General features: G+C 46.3%; 1 protein-coding gene across 1 annotated transcript in view; it reads right to left on the bottom strand.

Moving 5' to 3' along the window:
* SDHA (succinate dehydrogenase complex flavoprotein subunit A) overlaps positions 1-19,376 on the bottom strand; it is a 214,168-nt gene that overhangs the window by 120,191 nt on the left and 74,601 nt on the right. Inside the window, exons 6-7 of the mRNA XM_033929796.1 lie at positions 18,388-18,536; positions 7,927-8,051 (exon numbers count right to left, since the gene is read on the bottom strand). Coding sequence (XP_033785687.1) covers positions 7,927-8,051; positions 18,388-18,536 — 274 coding nt within the window. The remainder of the gene's footprint in view (positions 1-7,926; positions 8,052-18,387; positions 18,537-19,376) is intronic.

Here is a 19,376-nt window from a genome sequence, read left to right on the forward strand (position 1 = left end):
AATAGAACAAAAAACCCAGTGTGGATAACAAATGCAGTGAAAAAGGCAATAAGTGATAAGAAAGCATCATTCAAAAAATGGAAAAAAGACCAGACAGAGGACAACCAAAAGGAGCATAAAAAAAACACCAAAAGGAGTGTCACCGAGTGGGTAGGAAAGCAAAAAGAGAATATAAAGAAAGACTGGCAGGGGAAGCAACAAACTTCAAATCATTCTACAGGTACGTCAAGGGGAAGCAACCAGCTAGGGAGGAAGTGGGACTCTTGGATGATGGAGACAGAAAGGGAGTGGTAAAAGAGGAAAAGGAGATAGCGGACAGGTTAAATGAGTTCTTCACGTCGGTTTTCACAAGGGAGGACACAATCAACATTCCGGAACCCGAGGAGATCATAAAAGGAAATCAGGATGAAAATCTGGTTCAACTGGAGGTGAGCAAGGTGGATATCCTCAGGCAGATAGATAAGCTAAAGAGCGACAAATCGCCAGGTCCGGACGGCATTCACCCAAGGGTACTCAAGGAACTAAGGAACGAAATAGCTGAGCCACTTCGACAGATATGCAACCTATCCTTAAAAACTGGAGAGATTCCGGAGGACTGGAAAATAGCAAATGTCACGCCAATCTTTAAGAAAGGCTCAAGGGGAGACCCGGGAAACTACAGGCCGGTGAGCTTGACCTCGGTTCCGGGAAAGATGATGGAAGCGCTAATTAAGGATAGCATCTGGGAACACATCGAAAACACTGGGCAGCTAAAGTCGAGCCAGCATGGCTTCTGCAAGGGCAGGTCATGCCTCACAAACTTATAATACTTCTTTGAGGGGGTAAACAGCCAGGTGGATAAAGGGGAATCCATAGACATCATTTACCTTGACTTCCAAAAAGCCTTCGACAAGGTACCACACGAAAGACTGCTAAGGAAACTATGGAACCATGGGGTGCAAGGGGTGGTCTAAAGATGGATCAAAAACTGTCTGGCGGACAGGAAACAGAGGGAGATTGGAAATGGGTCACGAGCGGAGTTCCGCAGGGGTCGGTGCTGGGACCGCTTCTGTTCAATATATTTATTAACGACCTGGAGGCGGGAACAAAATGTGAGGTTATTAAATTTGCGGATGACACTAAACTATACAGCAGGGTCAAAACCATGGAGGACTGCGAAGACCTCCAAAAAGATCTGACAACGCTGGAAGAGTGGGCCAAAAAATGGCAAATGAGCTTCAACATAGGGAAATGCAAGGTCATGCATGTTGGGAAAAAGAACCCGATGTTCACTTACAAGATGGGGGGATCACCGCTAGAGGTAAGCAACCTTGAAAGAGACCTGGGAGTGATGGTAGACACAACATTGAAGGCGTCGGCGCAGTGCGCCACAGCCTCAAGGAAAGCGAACAGAATGTTGGGTATCATTAAGAAAGGTATCACGACCAGGACGAAGGAGTCCAGAGAAGAGCAACTAAGCTAATAAAGGGTATGGGGGGACCTCTCATATACTGACAGACTGAAAAAGCTGGGGCTTTTCTCCCTGGAAAAGTGACGACTTAGAGGAGACATGATAGAAACCTTCAAGATCATGAAGGGCATAGAAAAAGTGGACAGGGACAGATTTTTCAAACTATGGGGAACCTCAAGTACAAGGGGACACTCAGTGAAATTGAGAGGGGAAAGGTTTAGAACAAATGCCAGGAAGTTCTTTTTCACCCTGAGAGTGGTGGATATATGGAACGCGCTACCGGAGGATGTGATAAGCAGAAGCACGCTACAGGGCTTCAAAGAAGGTCTGGACAGGTACCTGGAGGACAAAGGGATTGAGGGGTACAGATAAGAGTAGAAGTAAGGTTATAGGGATAGGATTAGAGGTAAATGGTAAAATTAGTCAGAGACCACTGTTCAGGCAGTGGGCCTGATGGGCCGCCGCAAGAGCGGACCGCTGGGCGAGATGGACCTCTGGTCTGCCTCGGCGGAGGCAACTTCTTATGTTCTTATGAGATCATTTTATCTGAATAACCTCTCTTAAGTAGACGTTCCCTCTCAAAAGCCAATCCGTAAGACAAAAGGGACCTGGATCGAACATTGGAATGGGCCCCGAGTCAGAAGGTTGGGCGAGAGGGGCAGCAGAAGAGGATCTGCCATGAGAAAACGAACCAGATCTGTGTACCATGGACACCTGGGTCTGCCTGCCGGGGGTGCCAAGCAATGCGAAGAAGGACTCTGCCAACCATCGGCCATGGAGGAAACATGTACAGGAGGCCCGCCGTCAGCCAAGGCTGTACCAGAGCATCCAGCCACTCAGCGTGAGCATCTCTGCACCAACTGAAGAAGCGTGGCGTTTTGGCATTGGCAATCATGTCCATGACTAACAGCCCCCAAGACTACACAATCAACTCGAAGGCTGCGGGACCGAGAAACCACTCTATGGGATCTAGAACGTGATGACTGAGGAAGTCTGCCTGGACATTCTCCACTTTTGCTATGTGGGAAGCAGAGATGTCCCGAAGATGAGTCTCTGCCCACACCGTGAGCAGAGAAGCCTTCTGCGCCACCAGAGGGCTCCTGGTTCCCCCCTGACGATTGACATAAGCTACCACTGTGGCATTGTCCAAGAAAACCCAATCAGACATGCCTGTCAATGTCTGGAATGCTAGCAACGCCAGCCAGTTTTGCTCTGGTCTCCAGAACATTGAATTAACCAAGACTCCTCCGGAGACCAGCTGCCCTTACCTGAGCAACTGAGACACTGAGCTCCCCAACCAAGTAGACTTGCATCCATGAGAAGCACTGTCCACTGGGGTTGATCCAGACTCACTCCCTGCACCAGATTGGAAGACTGTAGCCACCAACGGACATTGCAACGGAACTAACCCCCGAAGAGGAATGGGAGAGTCCAAATCATGCACCTTGGGCAACCAGCACTGAAGCAGAGCATGCTGAAGCAGGTGCATGTGAGCCCGGATCCACCGAACCACATCCAGGGAAGCCGCCATCAACCCTAAGACCAGGAGAAAAACCTGCGCCCGAGGACACCAGGAAGCCATCAGAAGACGAATCTGCTACTGCAATTTGACCACTTGGGAATCTGGCAGGAAGACCTTCCCCAAGCTGGTGTCAAAAAGAGCCCCAAGGTACTCCAGGTGCCAAGACAGAACCAACCGGCTCTTAGATAGGTTGACTACCCATCCCAGCAACTGTAGGAACTTCACAACCCGAGCCATAACTCGAGAACTCTCCTGAAAAGACTTTGCTTGAATCAGCTAGTCGCCCAGATAGGGATGAACCAGACTGCCCTCCTTGCGCAAAGCCGCCACGGCAACCACCATAACCTTGGTGAATGTCCACGGAGCCAAGGCCATACCAAAAGGAAGACAAAACTGCCATCCCAAGATCGCAAAGCGAAGGAACCGCTGATGGGCGGCGCGAATCAGAACATGCCAAGTAGGCCTCCATCAGATCGAGAGAGGTCAGAAATTCTCCCGGCTGAACCGCTAGAATGACAGATCCCAGGGTCTCCATGCAAAAAGACTGAACTCACAGTGCCCTGTTGACCCCCTTCAGATCCAAGATGGGATGAAAAGTCCCCTCTTTCCTGGGCACCATGAAGTAATCGAATATTGGCCAGTGCCACACTCCTCTAGAGGCATGGGCACTACTGCTTTGAAATCTAGCAATCTTTGAAGCGTCTGCTTCTTCCATGCCACTTGACAAGGAGAAGTGAGAAAGTGATCTGGCAAGGAGTGGGAAAACTCTAGAGTATAACTGTCCCGAAACACCTCCAGGACCCACTGATCCGTTGTGATCTTAGCCCATCCCTGGTAAAAGTTTCGCAACCGAACACCCACTGGAAGTGCTGGCAAGGAGTCATTGGGCGGATCAGCGGAGGAATCACATCCCCCCCCCCAACGGGCCCCTCAACAGGAATGCTTGCACTGAAAAACAGCTCAGAGGAAACCTAGAGGCAGGTAAAGCAGCAGCCCCCTCGATCAGGATGATATCTGTGGAAATCACGCATACGCCCCCGAGCAATTCCACCCCACGCAGGCAGGTGGGCATGGTCTTCAGGAAGACGGGGGCACCTTAAAGTCCATTAAGGTCTGAACCAACTTGACCAAATCCTCACCAAACAAAAAAAGACCCCAGAAAGGGAAATTAGCCTTAGATGCCTCATCTGCCGACCAAGCCCGAAGCCTCAAGGTATGATGAGTGGCCACCCAGAAAGCCATGGACTTGGCCAACACCTGCAAAAGGTCATACATGGCATCAGAGAGATAAGAAGCACCCATCTCAAATTTGGCTACTTCCACCAAGGACCAGTCATCAGACTCACGGTCAAGGATACGCTCATCCCACCGAAAACAAGCCCGAGCTACCAGACCACCACACATCACTGCAAGGGCTGTGCCATCAAAATTCTGCTTAAGGACGGACTCTAACCTATGTTCCTCAGAGTCCCTCAAGGCTGAGCCGCCCTCAATGGACATCATATGCCGTTTGTAATAGCTCAGACCACCACATTCACCACCAGCGACTTCAAGGTATCCCTATCCCCCTCTGGGCTGGGATAAAGGGAAGTCATAGAGCGCGCAAAACGAAAAGGCACCTCCAGTGTTTTCCACTGCGCAAACACAATATCCCAACTATCCTGATGCAAAAGAGCGGGATACAGAGTGGATCCCCTAAAGCAGAGGGTTCACCACACACGGGGGCTACTTTGTGTCTTCCTCGAAACACCAACACCGAGGAGACCTGAAGAATAAGCTCCTGGAGCTCTTTTCACTGAAAGATGCGCACCACCGACACACCCTTGTCAGCTGACAGAACCAAAAAACTGTCGCCAGCGGCATCTGTTCCCCCAAGAGGATCCTGGATATCTCCCAAAGGGGTCCAGGTCCTCAGCAAGAGAAAACTGCTCCCCATAGAAAAAAATCATCCCAAGAGACCCTTGGCTGCTTGGACGAGACAGGAGGAGACAAGGACGAAACTGGTGCTGAGGGGGGCCGAACCAGAGTGGATGCATGAGAAAGATTTGCATATAATGGAAGTGACAAGCATGCAAATCTGCTCCATGCATATTCATTTGGGCTATCCTGAAAACCTGATTGTTCTGGTGGTCCTCCAGGACAGGGTTAGGGACCACTGCTCTTGAGGACAGGAGGGACATGGGAGATATGATACAGATGTTTAAATACTTAGAAGGTATTAATAAAGAACCAAATCTTTTTCAGAGAAGGGAAAATGGTAAAACTAGAGGGCATAGCTTGATGTTGCAGGGAGGAAGACTTAGGAGTAATGTTAGGAAATTCTTTTTCACGGAGAGGGTGGTGGATGGCTGGAATGAGCTTCCTCCTGAGGGAGGTGGTGGATAGGAAAACAATGATGGAATTTTTAAAAAAGCTTGGGATAAACACAAAGGATCTCTAATTAGAAAACAAATGATTTAAAGAACTAAGGCCAGTATTGGACAAACTTGTACAGTTTGTGCATCAGATGTGGCGATTCAGGTAGGATGGGTTGGGAGGGAATCAATGGGAGCTCCACTAACTTGGAACATGAGGATGTTACTTGCCAAACTTTACACTAGATATCCTGCAAACAATGGGATGATTAGATAGGCTGTAGTGAGCTTGGACAGCAACTTCAGCAGTTGGAACCTAGGACGTTACCAGGTGGACTTTAGTCTATGGCCCAGAAATATCAAAATAGCCAACAAGAACTTAATCATGTATTTCTAATGAGAATAACTAATGGACAGACTAGAAGGACCGTTACTACGTTACTAGCCACTGCCAGAGAATTCATGCCAAGAACAGTAAAAATAAACACTTTTCAAAAGTAAATAGCAATTTGGGGTTTGGGGAGGTGGGAGACCTGAACCCTACTCTCAAACTCCCCAAAATAAGTTTTACAGAGTTCCACAGACCACCCCCGAAGCTCCCATAGGAAATAAAAACTGGAGGTGACACTAAACTGTTCAAAGTTGTTAAAACCTATGCGAATTGTAAAAAACTGGAAGACTGGGCATCCAAATGAAAGATGAAATTAAATGTGGACAAATGCAAAGTGATGCACATTGGAAAGAATAACCTGAATCACAGTTACTGGATGCTAGGGTCCATCTTGGGGGTTAGCGCCCAAGAAAAGGATCTGGATATCATCGTAGACAATACGATGAAACCTTTCGCCCAATATGCGGCAGCAGCCAAAAAAGCAAATAGGATTATTAAAAAAGGGATGGTTAACAAGACTAAGAATGTTATGGTGCCCCTGTATCGCTCCATGATACGACCTCAGTTGGAGTACTGCGTTCAATTCTGGTCTCCTTAACTCAAGAAAAATATAGTGGCACTAGAAAAGGTTCAAAGAAGAGCAGCCAAGATGATAAAGGGGATGAAACTCCTCTCATATGAGGAAAGACTAAAATGGTTAGGTCTCTACAGCTTGGAAAACAGATGGCTGAGGGGAGATATGATTGAAGTCTACAAAATCCTGAGTGGAGTAGAACAGGTACAAGTGGATCGATTTTTCACTCCATCAAAAATTATAAAGATTAGGGGACACTCGAAGTTACAGGGAAATACTTTTAAAACCAATAGGAGGAAATTTTTTTTCACTCAGAGAATACTTAAGCTCTGGAATGTATTGCCAGAGGTTGTGGTAAGAGCGGATAACGTAGTTGGTTTTAAGAAAGGTTTGGACAATTTCCTGGAGGAAAAGTCCATAGTCTGTTATTGAGAAAGACTTGGGGGAAGCCTTTGCTTGTCCTGAATCGGTAGCATGGAATATTGCTACTCCTTGGGTTTTGGCCAGGTATTAGCGACCTGGATTGGCCACCGTGAGAACGGGCAACTGGGCTCGATGAACCATTGGTCTGACCCAGTAAGGCTATTCTTATGTTCTTATGTGTACTCAAGTCTCTGAAGTGCCTGCCTGCCAGCTTTGTACATTGCAGCTGAATGGAGGAAAAGGATTTTCTGCCTCAGAACCGCTCCAAAATGACCAGACTTGAAGATCTTTGGATTGCCAATCGGACAGACTCAGACTGCAATCTCCGCCCCCACAGAACCTTTCTACATAACTGAGGGATGGGAAACGCAGCCTGCCCTCTGACATCTGGAGGGAACTTTACACAGGACGAATACAACCTGCACTTAAACCCCAGGTCAGAGGGCAAGCGAGCTCCCAGGGGAATGGACCCAGAGTGTGAGAAATGTGGCACACAACAGGTTGGCTCCACAGGTCCACCAAAGTTTCTCTGAGAATCAGCAGTCTGGCCCTGGGACTGCGTCCTTTTCTCCAGCAGAGGACACCACAAGGGTCTCGCGGCACTGAAGCCACCAAAAAAAAAAAAAAAAGAACTTTAAGCAGTTGAAATAAGAAAAAAGCACAGCAGAGCAGATCAAAAGACTTCTGCGTGGATTACAGAAATTGAAACTGCAGGAGGCTCAAACTCTCTAAGGTAGGAGGAGCACATGCTCAGAAAAGTGTGTGGATTTCTGCAACTCCCAGACTGCGGGAAGGGACGTAACAGAACTCTACTTAATGATACTCAATGAGCAGGGGATTAATAAAGCTTTAAAAAGGTAACTTTGAAGATGTTAGGCCCACTGTTATGTGCTCCATGCCTCTGCTACAAAATTAGCCCTGCAGGATTCAACTACATAATAGCTCCTTTGTGCCATACATGGAGATGGCTGAGCAGACTTAATTTTAAATGATAGCTCAACCCAGAGCCTAGTATTGCACTCTGGAGTTCTTTGATTACTTTATGCAGCCCTTTATTGCTGACCTGGGAAAGGGGGGCTCTATTTAAATAACAGTTATGCCCAAGTGGCACTGTTGGCATGGTGGATATAAGAGCAACTGCACTCCACATGCCTTGTGTGGTTTAAAATTTGCAGATAATTTATCAAGGACAATAAAAAGTTATTAACATACCTGTGGGGTGGAACTGTACAAATTCCATGTCCTGACAAGGAAGACCAGCTCTTGTGACCATGGCTGTTCCATCACCTGTGGTAGTATGAGCAGATGTGCAACTGAAATAAGTGCGCCCATATCCACTAAACAAGAAAAGAGAAAAATATCATTGCTAAGTCTGACTATATATTAATTTCCCTAAAGTACTTAAGAGAAAAGGTTGCTTTAAATTTGAAAAATGTTTTCAGATTTTAGGTTTAAGTGATACACTAATACAATGCCCCATTGCAGAAAATCTGGAAGGATTACCGTATTTTTTGCTCCATAAGACGCACTTTTTCCCCCACCCAAAAGTGGGTGAAAATGTCGGTGCGTCTTATGCAGTGAAGATAAACATTTTTAACACACTGCCCCCCCCCTCCCCCGGTCGGGCCTTTTAAAAACATCCCCAGTACCTTTTTTAACCCTCGTCCCTTTTTAAAATACCCCCGTCCCATCCCTCTTCAAATCTCCCTCATTGCCTGGTCCAGTGGTGCATCGGCCAACAGGTGCAAGCCTTCCGCCCGCTTGCCTGGGCCCGCACTGCCTCTTCCCGTCCTGTCCCACACCTCCTTAAATGTCTTCTGTTGCCTGGTGGCCCAGCGGAGTGTTGGTCAGCAAGCGTGAGCTTTCCGCCCGCCTGTCTGGACCAGCGCCGCCCTCTGAATGGTGCCATCAGTTCTTGCGAGACTCGGACGGAGATGGCCCAGGTGGGCAGAAAGCTTACACCTGCCGGCCGATATACCGCTGGGCCACCAGGCAACGGAAGACATTTAAGGAGGTGCAGGACGAGGATGGGAAGAGGCGGCGCGCGCCCAGGCAGGCAAGCGGAGGGTTCGCACCTGCCGGACGATGTACCGCTGGACTACCAGACAATGAGGGCGATTTGAAGAGGGACAGGGGTGTTTTAAAAATGGATAGGGGGGCACGTAAGGGGCCAATTTATTTTATTTTATGACTTATTCCCGTTTTGTTTTGGTTTTTATTTTTCTTATTATTTTTTTCTTCTCTTCTTGTTCTTCTCTTCTGGTCTGTGGTTTTGGGGGGACTGTGGAGATTGCAGTTTCCTTCCTTGGCAGTGGGCTGAGTCCAAGTCTACTGCAATGTAGATTTTACTTTGAGCCTAGTTCTGGAGGGGGGGGGGGTTGGATCTGTATCGTTTGTATCATGGTTGTAGTTGGTTGTATTCTATGGTTGATTGTATTTGTAGGCTGGATTTTATTTTTTTAAAATAAAAATTGATTATACATAAAAAGATTTATATTATAAGGTTTATAAGGTTTATAAAGATTGTTTTTTTATTTTTGGTTCATTGTTCTGCATACTGGAGGTTGCTCCCTTCTCTAGGAGGGGGTAGGGGTTCATGTTGTGGTATTCTTGATTATTGTTCCAGTTTTGTATGGGACTTGTCTCTGTTTTGGGCTATGCCCTGTTTGTAATTTATTTTGGAAACCAATAAAAATTGTTGTACCATAAAAAAGGTAGGGGAAATTAAAAAAGGTACTGGGGCAGGTTACAGGACAGGGCAATGCAGTGAGACAGGGTACATAGCCTGGCAATGAATGTAGGGTTGGGTGCAGAGCCTGGCAGGGAGAATTTGGTTCAGAATGTTTTTTCTTGCTTTCCTCCTCTAAATTTAGGGTGCGTCTTATGGTCAGGTGCGTCTTATGGAGCGAAAAATACGGTAGGTTCTTACATCGACAATCTTTCTTGTAGATATGTCTAGTGGTCCTCAACTGTAGGGTCTTGCATACGAACTACAAGTTGTTTGCAGAAAACTGTCAATCATATTTTCAACTCCACCACCATCCCAGGGAGCTGCTCTTGCCCTCTCAGTTCGTACAAAAACAATCAAGCAGCACTACAATGAAAGACGTAACTGGAAAGAGGGAAACAGGAAGGAATCCCCAACAGTACAAATCTGTTCTGCTCTGTAACATTATCAATAAACATTATAACACTCAAACAGCCGTTATAAAAACAGATACAAAAATGAGTGCAACCAGTATTAATTTTATATCGAGCTCATAGCTACTCGCATGTCCTGCTATCTAGTAGAGACTTGAAGCAGACTTATGCGCACACTGGAGCGTTTTTTGTTTTTCAGATCTCCTAAAGAGGCAGATATTTCTCCAGCACCAGACTGATTTCAAGGCAGAAGGTAGGTAAAGCCTAGACACAGTGCATGGCTTCAGGACTACCAGACATCTACAAGAAAGAAGATTGAGGTAAGCACCTAATCTTTCTTTCTAGTGCAATGTATATAGAGGTCCTGAACAATAGGGACATACCAAAGCAGTCCCCAGAATCTTGGGCAAGCCCACCAAGCCTACTTTCAGGATGGAGGACCCGAAAACAGCATTCGTCCTGGCTATGTCCACCCTATAGTAGTACCTGGTAAAAGTATGTAAACCATGTAGCTGCTCTACAGATCTCCCAAGGCGAAACAGCCCTAGTCTCTGACCAAGAGGTAGCAATTCCTCTGGTGGAGCGAGCTTTCAATGCTATCGGTGGCTGCTTACCTCAACTCACATATGTGGAGGAAATGGCCATTTTGATCCAAATTGAGGCTTTAGAAGCCAGCCTCCCTGTCTTTGCATGACTGGTCAGGACAAAGATGATCCAATACATGAAACTCATTAGTAAGTTTAAGGTACCGGAGGACCGCACACTTGACATCAAGCAAATGCAACACCTCATGGAAAAGAAAACAGGTAGACAGACTTCCTGATTAACATGGAAGGCAGAATATCTTCAGTTAAGAAGGAAGGAACCATGTTAAGGAGATCCCTGCGCTTCCATAATCTTGAGCTTGCAACTCGGAGACTCATCTTGCCAACATAATTGCCACCAAGAATACTATCTTGATGTTAAGATCCAGAAGGGAAGCTTTCCACAAAGGCTCATATAATAATAATCATAATAACTATTTTTCTATACTGCCAGCACCCAAAAAGTTCTAGGTGGTTCACAGAATAAAAGGACTAGACATTCCAGTGATGATACAAAGCACACAGAAAAGCAGTACACTATTTCTTTTTCTTGCAATTGTTTATTGATTTTCAAGTCGAGTACAAAGTGCAAAAAAAATGAAGGCTTATACAATTAATCCAAATTAACACATTTTGTTAATGGACTCCATGTTGCTTTATTTCCGAATTCATTTTTTCAAATCTATAACATTGACACAAAGTTTCCCACCAAAAGGAAAAATTTAGCCTGTCCCAGTTTTTCCAATTCCTGGTGATCACTTGCATGGCAACTCCTATCATAATTATCAAACATCTGGTTTTATACCTGGCCATTGGATTTACAGTGGTGCCTCACACAACGAACTTAATTGGTTCCAGGAGCAAGTTTGTTATGCGAAACGTTCGTTATGTGAAACGCGTTTTCCCATAAGAATACATGTAAAAAAAAATAATTCGTTCTGCAGCATAAAATATGCTAAGATGACATAAAAAAAGATAAATTTTTGGTTATTATTTTTATTTAGATACATCTAAAAACATAATTGTTTTTTAAAACAACACACATTTTTTAAATTTAAAGACAGACTAAGTAGAGTCTAATTTTACAGTGAGAGAGGGCAGAGTCTCAGCGGCAAAAACTGGGACTTAACTGTTCATTTTTTTTTTTTTTCTACCGTGTTTCCCCGATGATAAGGCAGGGCCATCAAATAAGACAGCCCCCCCTTTTTAGAAAAAAATGTAAAATAAGGCACCCCCCCGCAAATAAGCCACCCACCGATACCTGCGCTTACCCGAATCGGGTGGTACGGTGGGTGACTCCGTGTGGTCCCTGGCACCCCCGACACGATCGGGGCAAGAGGGAGCTCAAGCCCTCTTGCCCCCCCGACTCCCCGACACGATCGGGGCAAGAGGGAGCCCCAGCCCCCTTGCCCCCCGACTCCCCGACACGATCGGGGCAAGAGGGAGCCCAAGCCCTCTTGCCCCCCCGACTCCCCGACACGATCGGGGCAAGAGGGAGCCCAAGCCCTCTTGCCCCCCCCCCCCCGACTCCCCGACACGATCGGGGCAAGAGGGAGCCCAAGCCCTCTTGCCCCCCGACTCCCCGACACGATCGGGGCAAGAGGGAGCCCAAGCCCTCTTGCCCCCCCGACTCCCCGACACGATCGGGGCAAGAGGGAGCCCAAGCCCTCTTGCCCCCCCGACTCCCCGACACGATCGGGGCAAGAGGGAGCCCAAGCCCTCTTGCCCCCCCGACTCGATCGGGGCAAGAGGGAGCCCAAGCCCTCTTGCCCCGCCGATTCCCCAACTCCCCGACAATATCGGGCCAGGAGGGAGCCCAAGTCCTCCTGGCCACGGCGACCCCCTAACCCCACCCTGCACTACATTACGGGCAGGAGGGATCCCAGGCCCTCCTGCCCTCGACGCAAACCCCCCCCCCCCCCAACGACCGCCCCCCCCCCAAGAACCTCCGACCGCCCCCCCAGCCGACCCGCGACCCCCCTGGCCGACCCCCACGACACCCCCAACCCCCTTCCCCGTACCTTTCTGTAGTTGGCCGGACAGACGGGAGCCAAACCCGCCTGTCCGGCAGGCAGCCAACGACGGAATGAGGCCGGATTGGCCCTTCCGTCCCAAAGCTCCGCCTACTGGTGGGGCCTAAGGCGCCTGGGCCAATCAGAATAGGCCCGGGAGCCTTAGGTCCCTCCTGGGGGCAGGGCCTGAGGCACATGGTCGGGTTGGGGCAGGAACCTGAATGAATGACACGATACTTTGAAATACCACTCCCAAGTCTACAGGAATGAAGTTGAAACCACAGCTACCAATTATATATGCTCCTTTATCTGCAGCTTGGCTGTTGTACTTGAAATACATTTCTTCAAGATGCCGAGTTCTCCACTAATGTTTATATAGTGTGTTCCATTATAAACACAGGCTTTCACCACAGGCTCACCATGAAACCTGAAAGGGCTCACACAGTTCAGAACAGCAGAGGTTTGTTTGCACATAGCTTCAAGGGAGGATCACCAACATCACAAATTATAATGCCAATGTCTGACTTCAACTGTGACATTTCCAGCACCTCGGCAGCCTTCCACAGCACTTCTTCCAGCTTCGATCGGTTTCTACCTGCCAGCGAAGACCTGAGGTACGAAAGTCATCACCATCTACCACCCATGCCAGCTCCTGCATCACGAACTGTCCTGTAAAGCCCGGGGCGCCACCAACTTGTAAGCTCTCCCTCCTCCTGCTGCTACTGCTCCACCACGCCGTGTGTCGCCATGGCGATCTGAGAACAAGCTAACTGGCCGGGTGGTCACTGAAACATGAGCGCTGCTGCTGCTACTGCTGCCACAGACAAACATCTCTTAGAAATATCGCTGTGCTGCAATATTGTGTGAGAATTCCATTCCCCGCTGAGGTCAGACTGAACAGTCACTGTTTTCTGGAAACCTCGTCATCAAACACAACGTGCACGTCGGGTCAGTGGGCGGGCCTAACCTGTCGCACAAGAATCATTCTCTTCAAATATGTCGGACACGTTTCCATAGCAACTTTCACAATGGACGAAGTTTGGAGCAAGAATGCAATAGAACATGAAGACAGAGGTTTTCTTTCAAAAAACCGCCTGGAACGAGAATTCAACTAAAACGTAAGTTAACTGTCACTTATAAAGGGAAAAAAAAACAACAACAAAAAAACAACCGACAAACCGTCCGATTTTTCCCTTCTTTTCTGTTTTCCTCCATATAAGTTCATCCACCACAATGAACATTTATATCCGGTGGAGGGCCATAATCAAAAAAAATGTCTAAGTTCCCTTTTGGCCTAAGGCCCTAAACATTGAAAGTAGAAACAGGGAAAATGTCCTCTCTCAAAAAAAGTGCAAAAGGAGGGTATTTTTGATAATGGCCTGCCCCTACGATCAGCTGTTTAAATGCCCAGACCACCACTACGTCTACACTAACAACATATAATCAACCAAAAGAAAAGCCTAAGTCCCAAACACCCAACAAGAGCTTTTAGGCGAAGGAGGAGCCAGTCTTCGCCTAAAAGCTGGATTCTGTAACCGGTGTCTGTCAAAAAGAACACGGGTTACAGAATCCACCTTTCCCCAGCAACGATCACAGCAGGAGAGATGACCCATCTCTCCAGCCGCGATCCACCCCCCTCTCTCCCCCCCAATCGGATCAGGACAAGAAGGAGCTCAAGCCCTCCTGCCCCGGCGACTACCCACCCACCTGACATGATCGTGGCAGGAGGGAGCCCAAACCCTCCTGCCCCGACGACTACCCACCCGCCCGACATAATCGGGGCAGGAGGGAGCCCAAGCCCTCCTTCCCCAGCGAAACCCCCTATCCCCCACCCCCACTAAGATACAGGGAGGAGGGATCCCAGGCCTCCTGCCCTCGGGGCACCCTCCTCCCACAATCACCCCCCCCGAACCCCCAATCGGCCCCCCACCCACCAACCCTGCGACACCCCCCCCCACCCTCGTATCTGAAAAACAGTTGGACGGACGGACAGGTCCCAAGCCCATCCTTCCAGCAGGCCTGCCATCGGTCAAATGGCGGGCCTTAGAGCCTGATTGGCCCAGGCACCTCAAACCCCACCTACAGGTGGGGCCTGAGGCGCCTGGGCCAACCGGAATTGACCCAGTAGCCTTAGGCCCCTCCTGTGGGCGGGGCCTTAGGCACAGGGGCTGGGTTGGGCTTGGTTTGGTTATGGGTACTTGGACGATCAGGCTCTTTGATCGTCCAAGTACCCATTAGACTTTTTTTGTTTTGATTATGAGCCCCAAAATGTATTGTGATGAGATCCCCAGGCAGTATCTCCAGTCTTAAAATGTAATAAACAATAAAAAGTTCAGAATCCAATTGCAATTAAACACACAAAAAAAATTAAAATAATTACAGATAAATATGCACTCAGTTCATTTGATTCTCCAGATGGGTAATGAAGTCTTGAAGGTCTTTTGGATCCTCATAGTTAGTAATTTTATTATTATAAGTTACCCACATTATAGCCGGGTACATTAACCCATATTTGGCACCTATCTGTCTGAGCTGTGGCCGGAGAAGTAGGAATTGTTTCCTCTAGAAAGCTGTATGTTTAGCAAAGTCTGGGAGCATGGAAATTTTATTTTCTTGCCATTTTAAATTTTTTTTCTAGTCTTGCAGCAGATAAAATTTCCCTAGTTTGCTGGTATCTCAGCAGTTTAAATATTAGCGGTCGAGGTCCTTTTTGCTGATTATAAATATATCTAAGGACAGGGTGAGCCCTCTCCACTTCCAGTGGAAAAGAAAATTTAAGAGAAAATATTTTAGGTATCATTTCGTCAATGAAATGAATGGGATTGAAACCCTCAATTTGTCCAGGGAGACCTAGGAGGCGTATGTTATTTCTTCTGCTTTGATTACTTGCCTCCTCCAGGTCTTTAACCAGACGAGAAAGGGTTTCCGATCAGTGTGACATTTATTAATGTCTTCTTCCACACTTGAGACCCGTTGTTCCAGCTGGTCAGTTCTGGTACAGCATACAGATAATTTCCGAGAGAGATTTAAAACCTCCATTTGAATTAGTGAAAGTTTTTCTGTATTGCCCTGTATCAATATCTGGATCTTCTTCAACTCTGCCATAATCAGGTCATTCAACTCCTCAGATACTTGTGGCAGTGGTACTTTAGATGCCCTCCTGAGGCAAAGGCCATTTCCAATTTAGATTGCTTTTTAGAAGCCATCAAAAGCTACCAATAGCCACAATTTTAACAGAAAAAAATTTAAAAATAAGGTAGTATTCTAATGCTGAGAAGAGCAGGAAGGGAAAAGCAACAGATTACACATCCATCTCCTAGGCTTCCAAGTTCCAGAATCCAGCAGTACAATATTTCAATAGTGAAAAATACAATAAGAAACTATGACAGTCAATCAATCAAGTAACAAATTTTTTTGAATAAATAGGTCTTAACCAATTTTCTAAAGGTGCAATAAGATGCAGATTGTTGAATCAGGTCATCTAACTGTACTTGAACTTTACCTGCTTGATAAGCCAAAGATCGATCAAAATATTTTTTATAATGGCAATTTTTGGGATTAGGAAAAGTAAATAAACCAGTACACCGAATAAGCCTAGTCGAACAGTACCATTCAAAATAGGAGAGGAGATATAGCAGAGCTAATCCAAATAACATCTTATATAGCAAATACAAGCAAATTTGAAAAGTACTCTTGCTTCCATTAGCAACCAGTGCAGCCGACGATAGTAAGGGCTGACATGGTCCTGTTTATTAATCTGAAAATTAAACGGACCGCTGTATTTTGGATTAGCCTTAATCTTTCCAAGACAGTTTTATAAGCTCCCAAATAGATATTGCAATAGTCAAGAATAGATAAAATTAATGCTTGAATTAGTAATCTGAAAGAAGTAGGGTAAAAATATTTTTTGATGGAACGCAACTTCCATAATGCAAAGAAACACCGTCATGTGGCCAGTTTTCTGGAAGCATCCAAGATGTCTCTGACAGGCTGAGAAAATTGTAGGTCAGGTGAAGTCAGCCTGAGGGATACCAAGCTGTCAAGTGCAAAGACTGAAGGTTGGGGTGAAGAAGAGAACTGTGATTCTGCATGAGAAGGGAAAACCATGGTTGTCTGTCACCATGATTCTGATAACTCCTCGGTGGCCCAGACTACTGTTTGAGCTTGACAAGCGTCTTGAGAATAAGGGTGGAAATGTATAGAGGAATTTGTGCATCCAATCCAGAAGAAAAGCGCCCGCTTCTAGGCGATGAGGAGAATATAGCCTGGAGCAAAAGCAGGGTAGCTTGTGGTTGTGGGGAGATGAAAGCAGGTCTTCTTGAGGAGTCCCCATTGAGAGATGGAATGGAGAGCTGCTGAGTTCAGCATCCATTCGTGAGGTTGAAGAATGCGGCTTAGTTTGTCCTCTAAAGAATTCTGTTCCCCCTGAATGTAAACAGCTTTGAGGAAGATGTTGTGAGGAATTGTCCAATTCCAAATCTTTTGAGCCTCTTGACAGAAGCAGAAATCCCGTTCCTCCTTGCTTGTTTATATTGTACGTGGCCACCTGATTGTTCGTACGGTCAAGGAGAACTTGATCTTGTACAAGATGCTGAAATGCCTTGAGAGCATTAAAAATCGCTCTGAGTTCCAACAGATTTATATGATGGCGTCGATTTCTGGCAGACCAAAGGCCTTGAGTGCATAGGTCATGCAGGTGAGCTCCCCAAGCATAGGTTGACGAAACCGTGGTGAGAACTTTCTGATGAAGAGGTGTGTGGTATAACAATCCTCTGGAAAGATTGGCAGAGAGCATCTACCACTAAAGTGATCTGTCAAAGAGAAGAGGTGACTAAAATGTGTTGTGAAAGTGGATCGAGAGCCTGTGACCACTGAGTAGCCAGAGACTATTGAGAGATCCACAGGTGAAGTCTGGCAAAAAGGAGTCACATGGACTGTAGATGCCATGTGTCCCAGAAGAACAATCATGTGCCTTGCTGAGAGCAATCAAAGCTGAACAACCTGATGACAAAGTTGGATAAGGGTGTCCTGACGCTCCCTCCATGGTGACACTGAACAACTTCTATTGCTGTAGAATGTGGCTTTTAATGGAGCATTTAAGGGTGGAACAATGTGCACAGATCTCGATGCGATGTTTGTGGCCAAGGAACTGTAGACACCAGTTGTGTGGGTCGGTGATGGAAATTGTGCGTTGGCATCTGCTGCACTTTTTAAACCCAGTTAACGGGCAGGACATGGACAGGAAAACAGCCTCAGTCAAATCAAAGCTCTAAGGTTGAAGCGAGAAGGGAGGCCCCACCGTCGAAACACCCGAATGTGAAAACTAGGAAGAAAATTTTAAAAAAACAAACAAAAACAAAACGCACGAAAGGAAGGCAAAGACTAAAACGAAGAACGTTGAAAAGCACGACTTCTTAGCTCAGTGGAAAACTAAGAACTGAGGAGCCACGCGTCTACTTCGGGCAGGAAGTCACTCGCACATGCGCGGTGCAGTCACAATCTTTCTAAAGTTCTTAAAGTGCCAGTGTCCATACCAGGGCTCACCCACATGACGTCACCCACACAAAACGTCACCCACATGTGAGAATATGATGTATTCTTTTCCAGTGTGTTTAGCTGAACCATTCAGGATGAGACTGCCAACTTTCACATCTGATCAGCTGAACCAAAAAGTTTTCTTCCCAAGGTAGAAGAGCTGTATAGCAACACATAAGAATGTCATGCATGTTCAGAAGGCCCTCATTTCCTTCCCTCCTTTATACTCAAGTTTCTATTCCCAAATCCTCCTCCATGTATATCAAAACTGACACAAGAATAGTTAAGTATGGATAATAATAGTGTTACTTCTGATGAGGAAGAGGTTATCCATTGTTGGTTAACACAAAACAATCAATACATTAATACAATTACATTAGAACTTTTGCACAAATCTTTACCCGGTAGCCATGACTGTATTCTTTGCCTTAAATCGATGTATGGATCCATCTTCCATGCAGAGTGCAATCACACCACGGCACTCCCCATTTTCCATCAGGAGATCCAAGGCAAAATATTCTACGAAATAGCTGGTATCGTATCTTAAGGACTTGAGGGAGAAAAAAAACAAATACTCAATTGAAATATATAAAATTACTTAAACCATATTAACTTCCTATTAATGCTGACCTCAATATAAAATTATTTGCATGATTTATACAAGCATTCAAGAGATTTATGCTCATATCAGTCAGAATCCAATTGAAGACAAATTATAGAAGTCTGATTTCGACTTGCAGTCAGCGTAGTACTGCTATGTTGAACACAAGTATAATTAAAATTCTAAAACCAAACTTTTGCTTTTTTTCTGTACCATGTTAAAACTAAAACTAAAATTGTATTAATGGAGCTAAATTTGTGGATAAAGCACAAGTCAGAAGTTACCAAGAGCTTTATTTACTAAAGCTCTTTTTCCATCCACAGACCTAGAATGATATAAAAGCTTTAGTAAGTAATACACAGCGCACTTTAATAGTTAAGGGCCCCAACAGATTTAGGAGCAAATTCTATAAACAGCATCCTTATTGTAGGCAGCGGTAGGCATCCTACTGCTGTCTAACCAGCCAAACAGGATGCACATTTTTAGAAAAAAAAAAAATTACCTGAGGAAGGCTGCCTACACTGTAGGCATTTTTACAAGCCTAGGGAGAGGCGTAGGGACGCTTAAGCTCACCTAAAATGCTGGTCTACATTTCAAATAGATGTGGCCATTGAGCTGATTTCCTTGCCACAGTCTCCCTCCCACGATCAGTTGAGCGGCCACAGCAGGGAACCCGCTCCTTGCAAAGTTGAGTAGCAGAGGAGGGATGCCCACTCCCTCCTGCCACCCCCCCCCCCACCCCTCGAAGCATCCCCGGTAGGAGATAAGCCCAATTCCTCCTGCTGGAAC

The sequence above is a fragment of the Geotrypetes seraphini genome, chromosome 2 (assembly GCF_902459505.1).
Source record: "Geotrypetes seraphini chromosome 2, aGeoSer1.1, whole genome shotgun sequence".
NCBI lineage: Eukaryota > Metazoa > Chordata > Amphibia > Gymnophiona > Dermophiidae > Geotrypetes > Geotrypetes seraphini.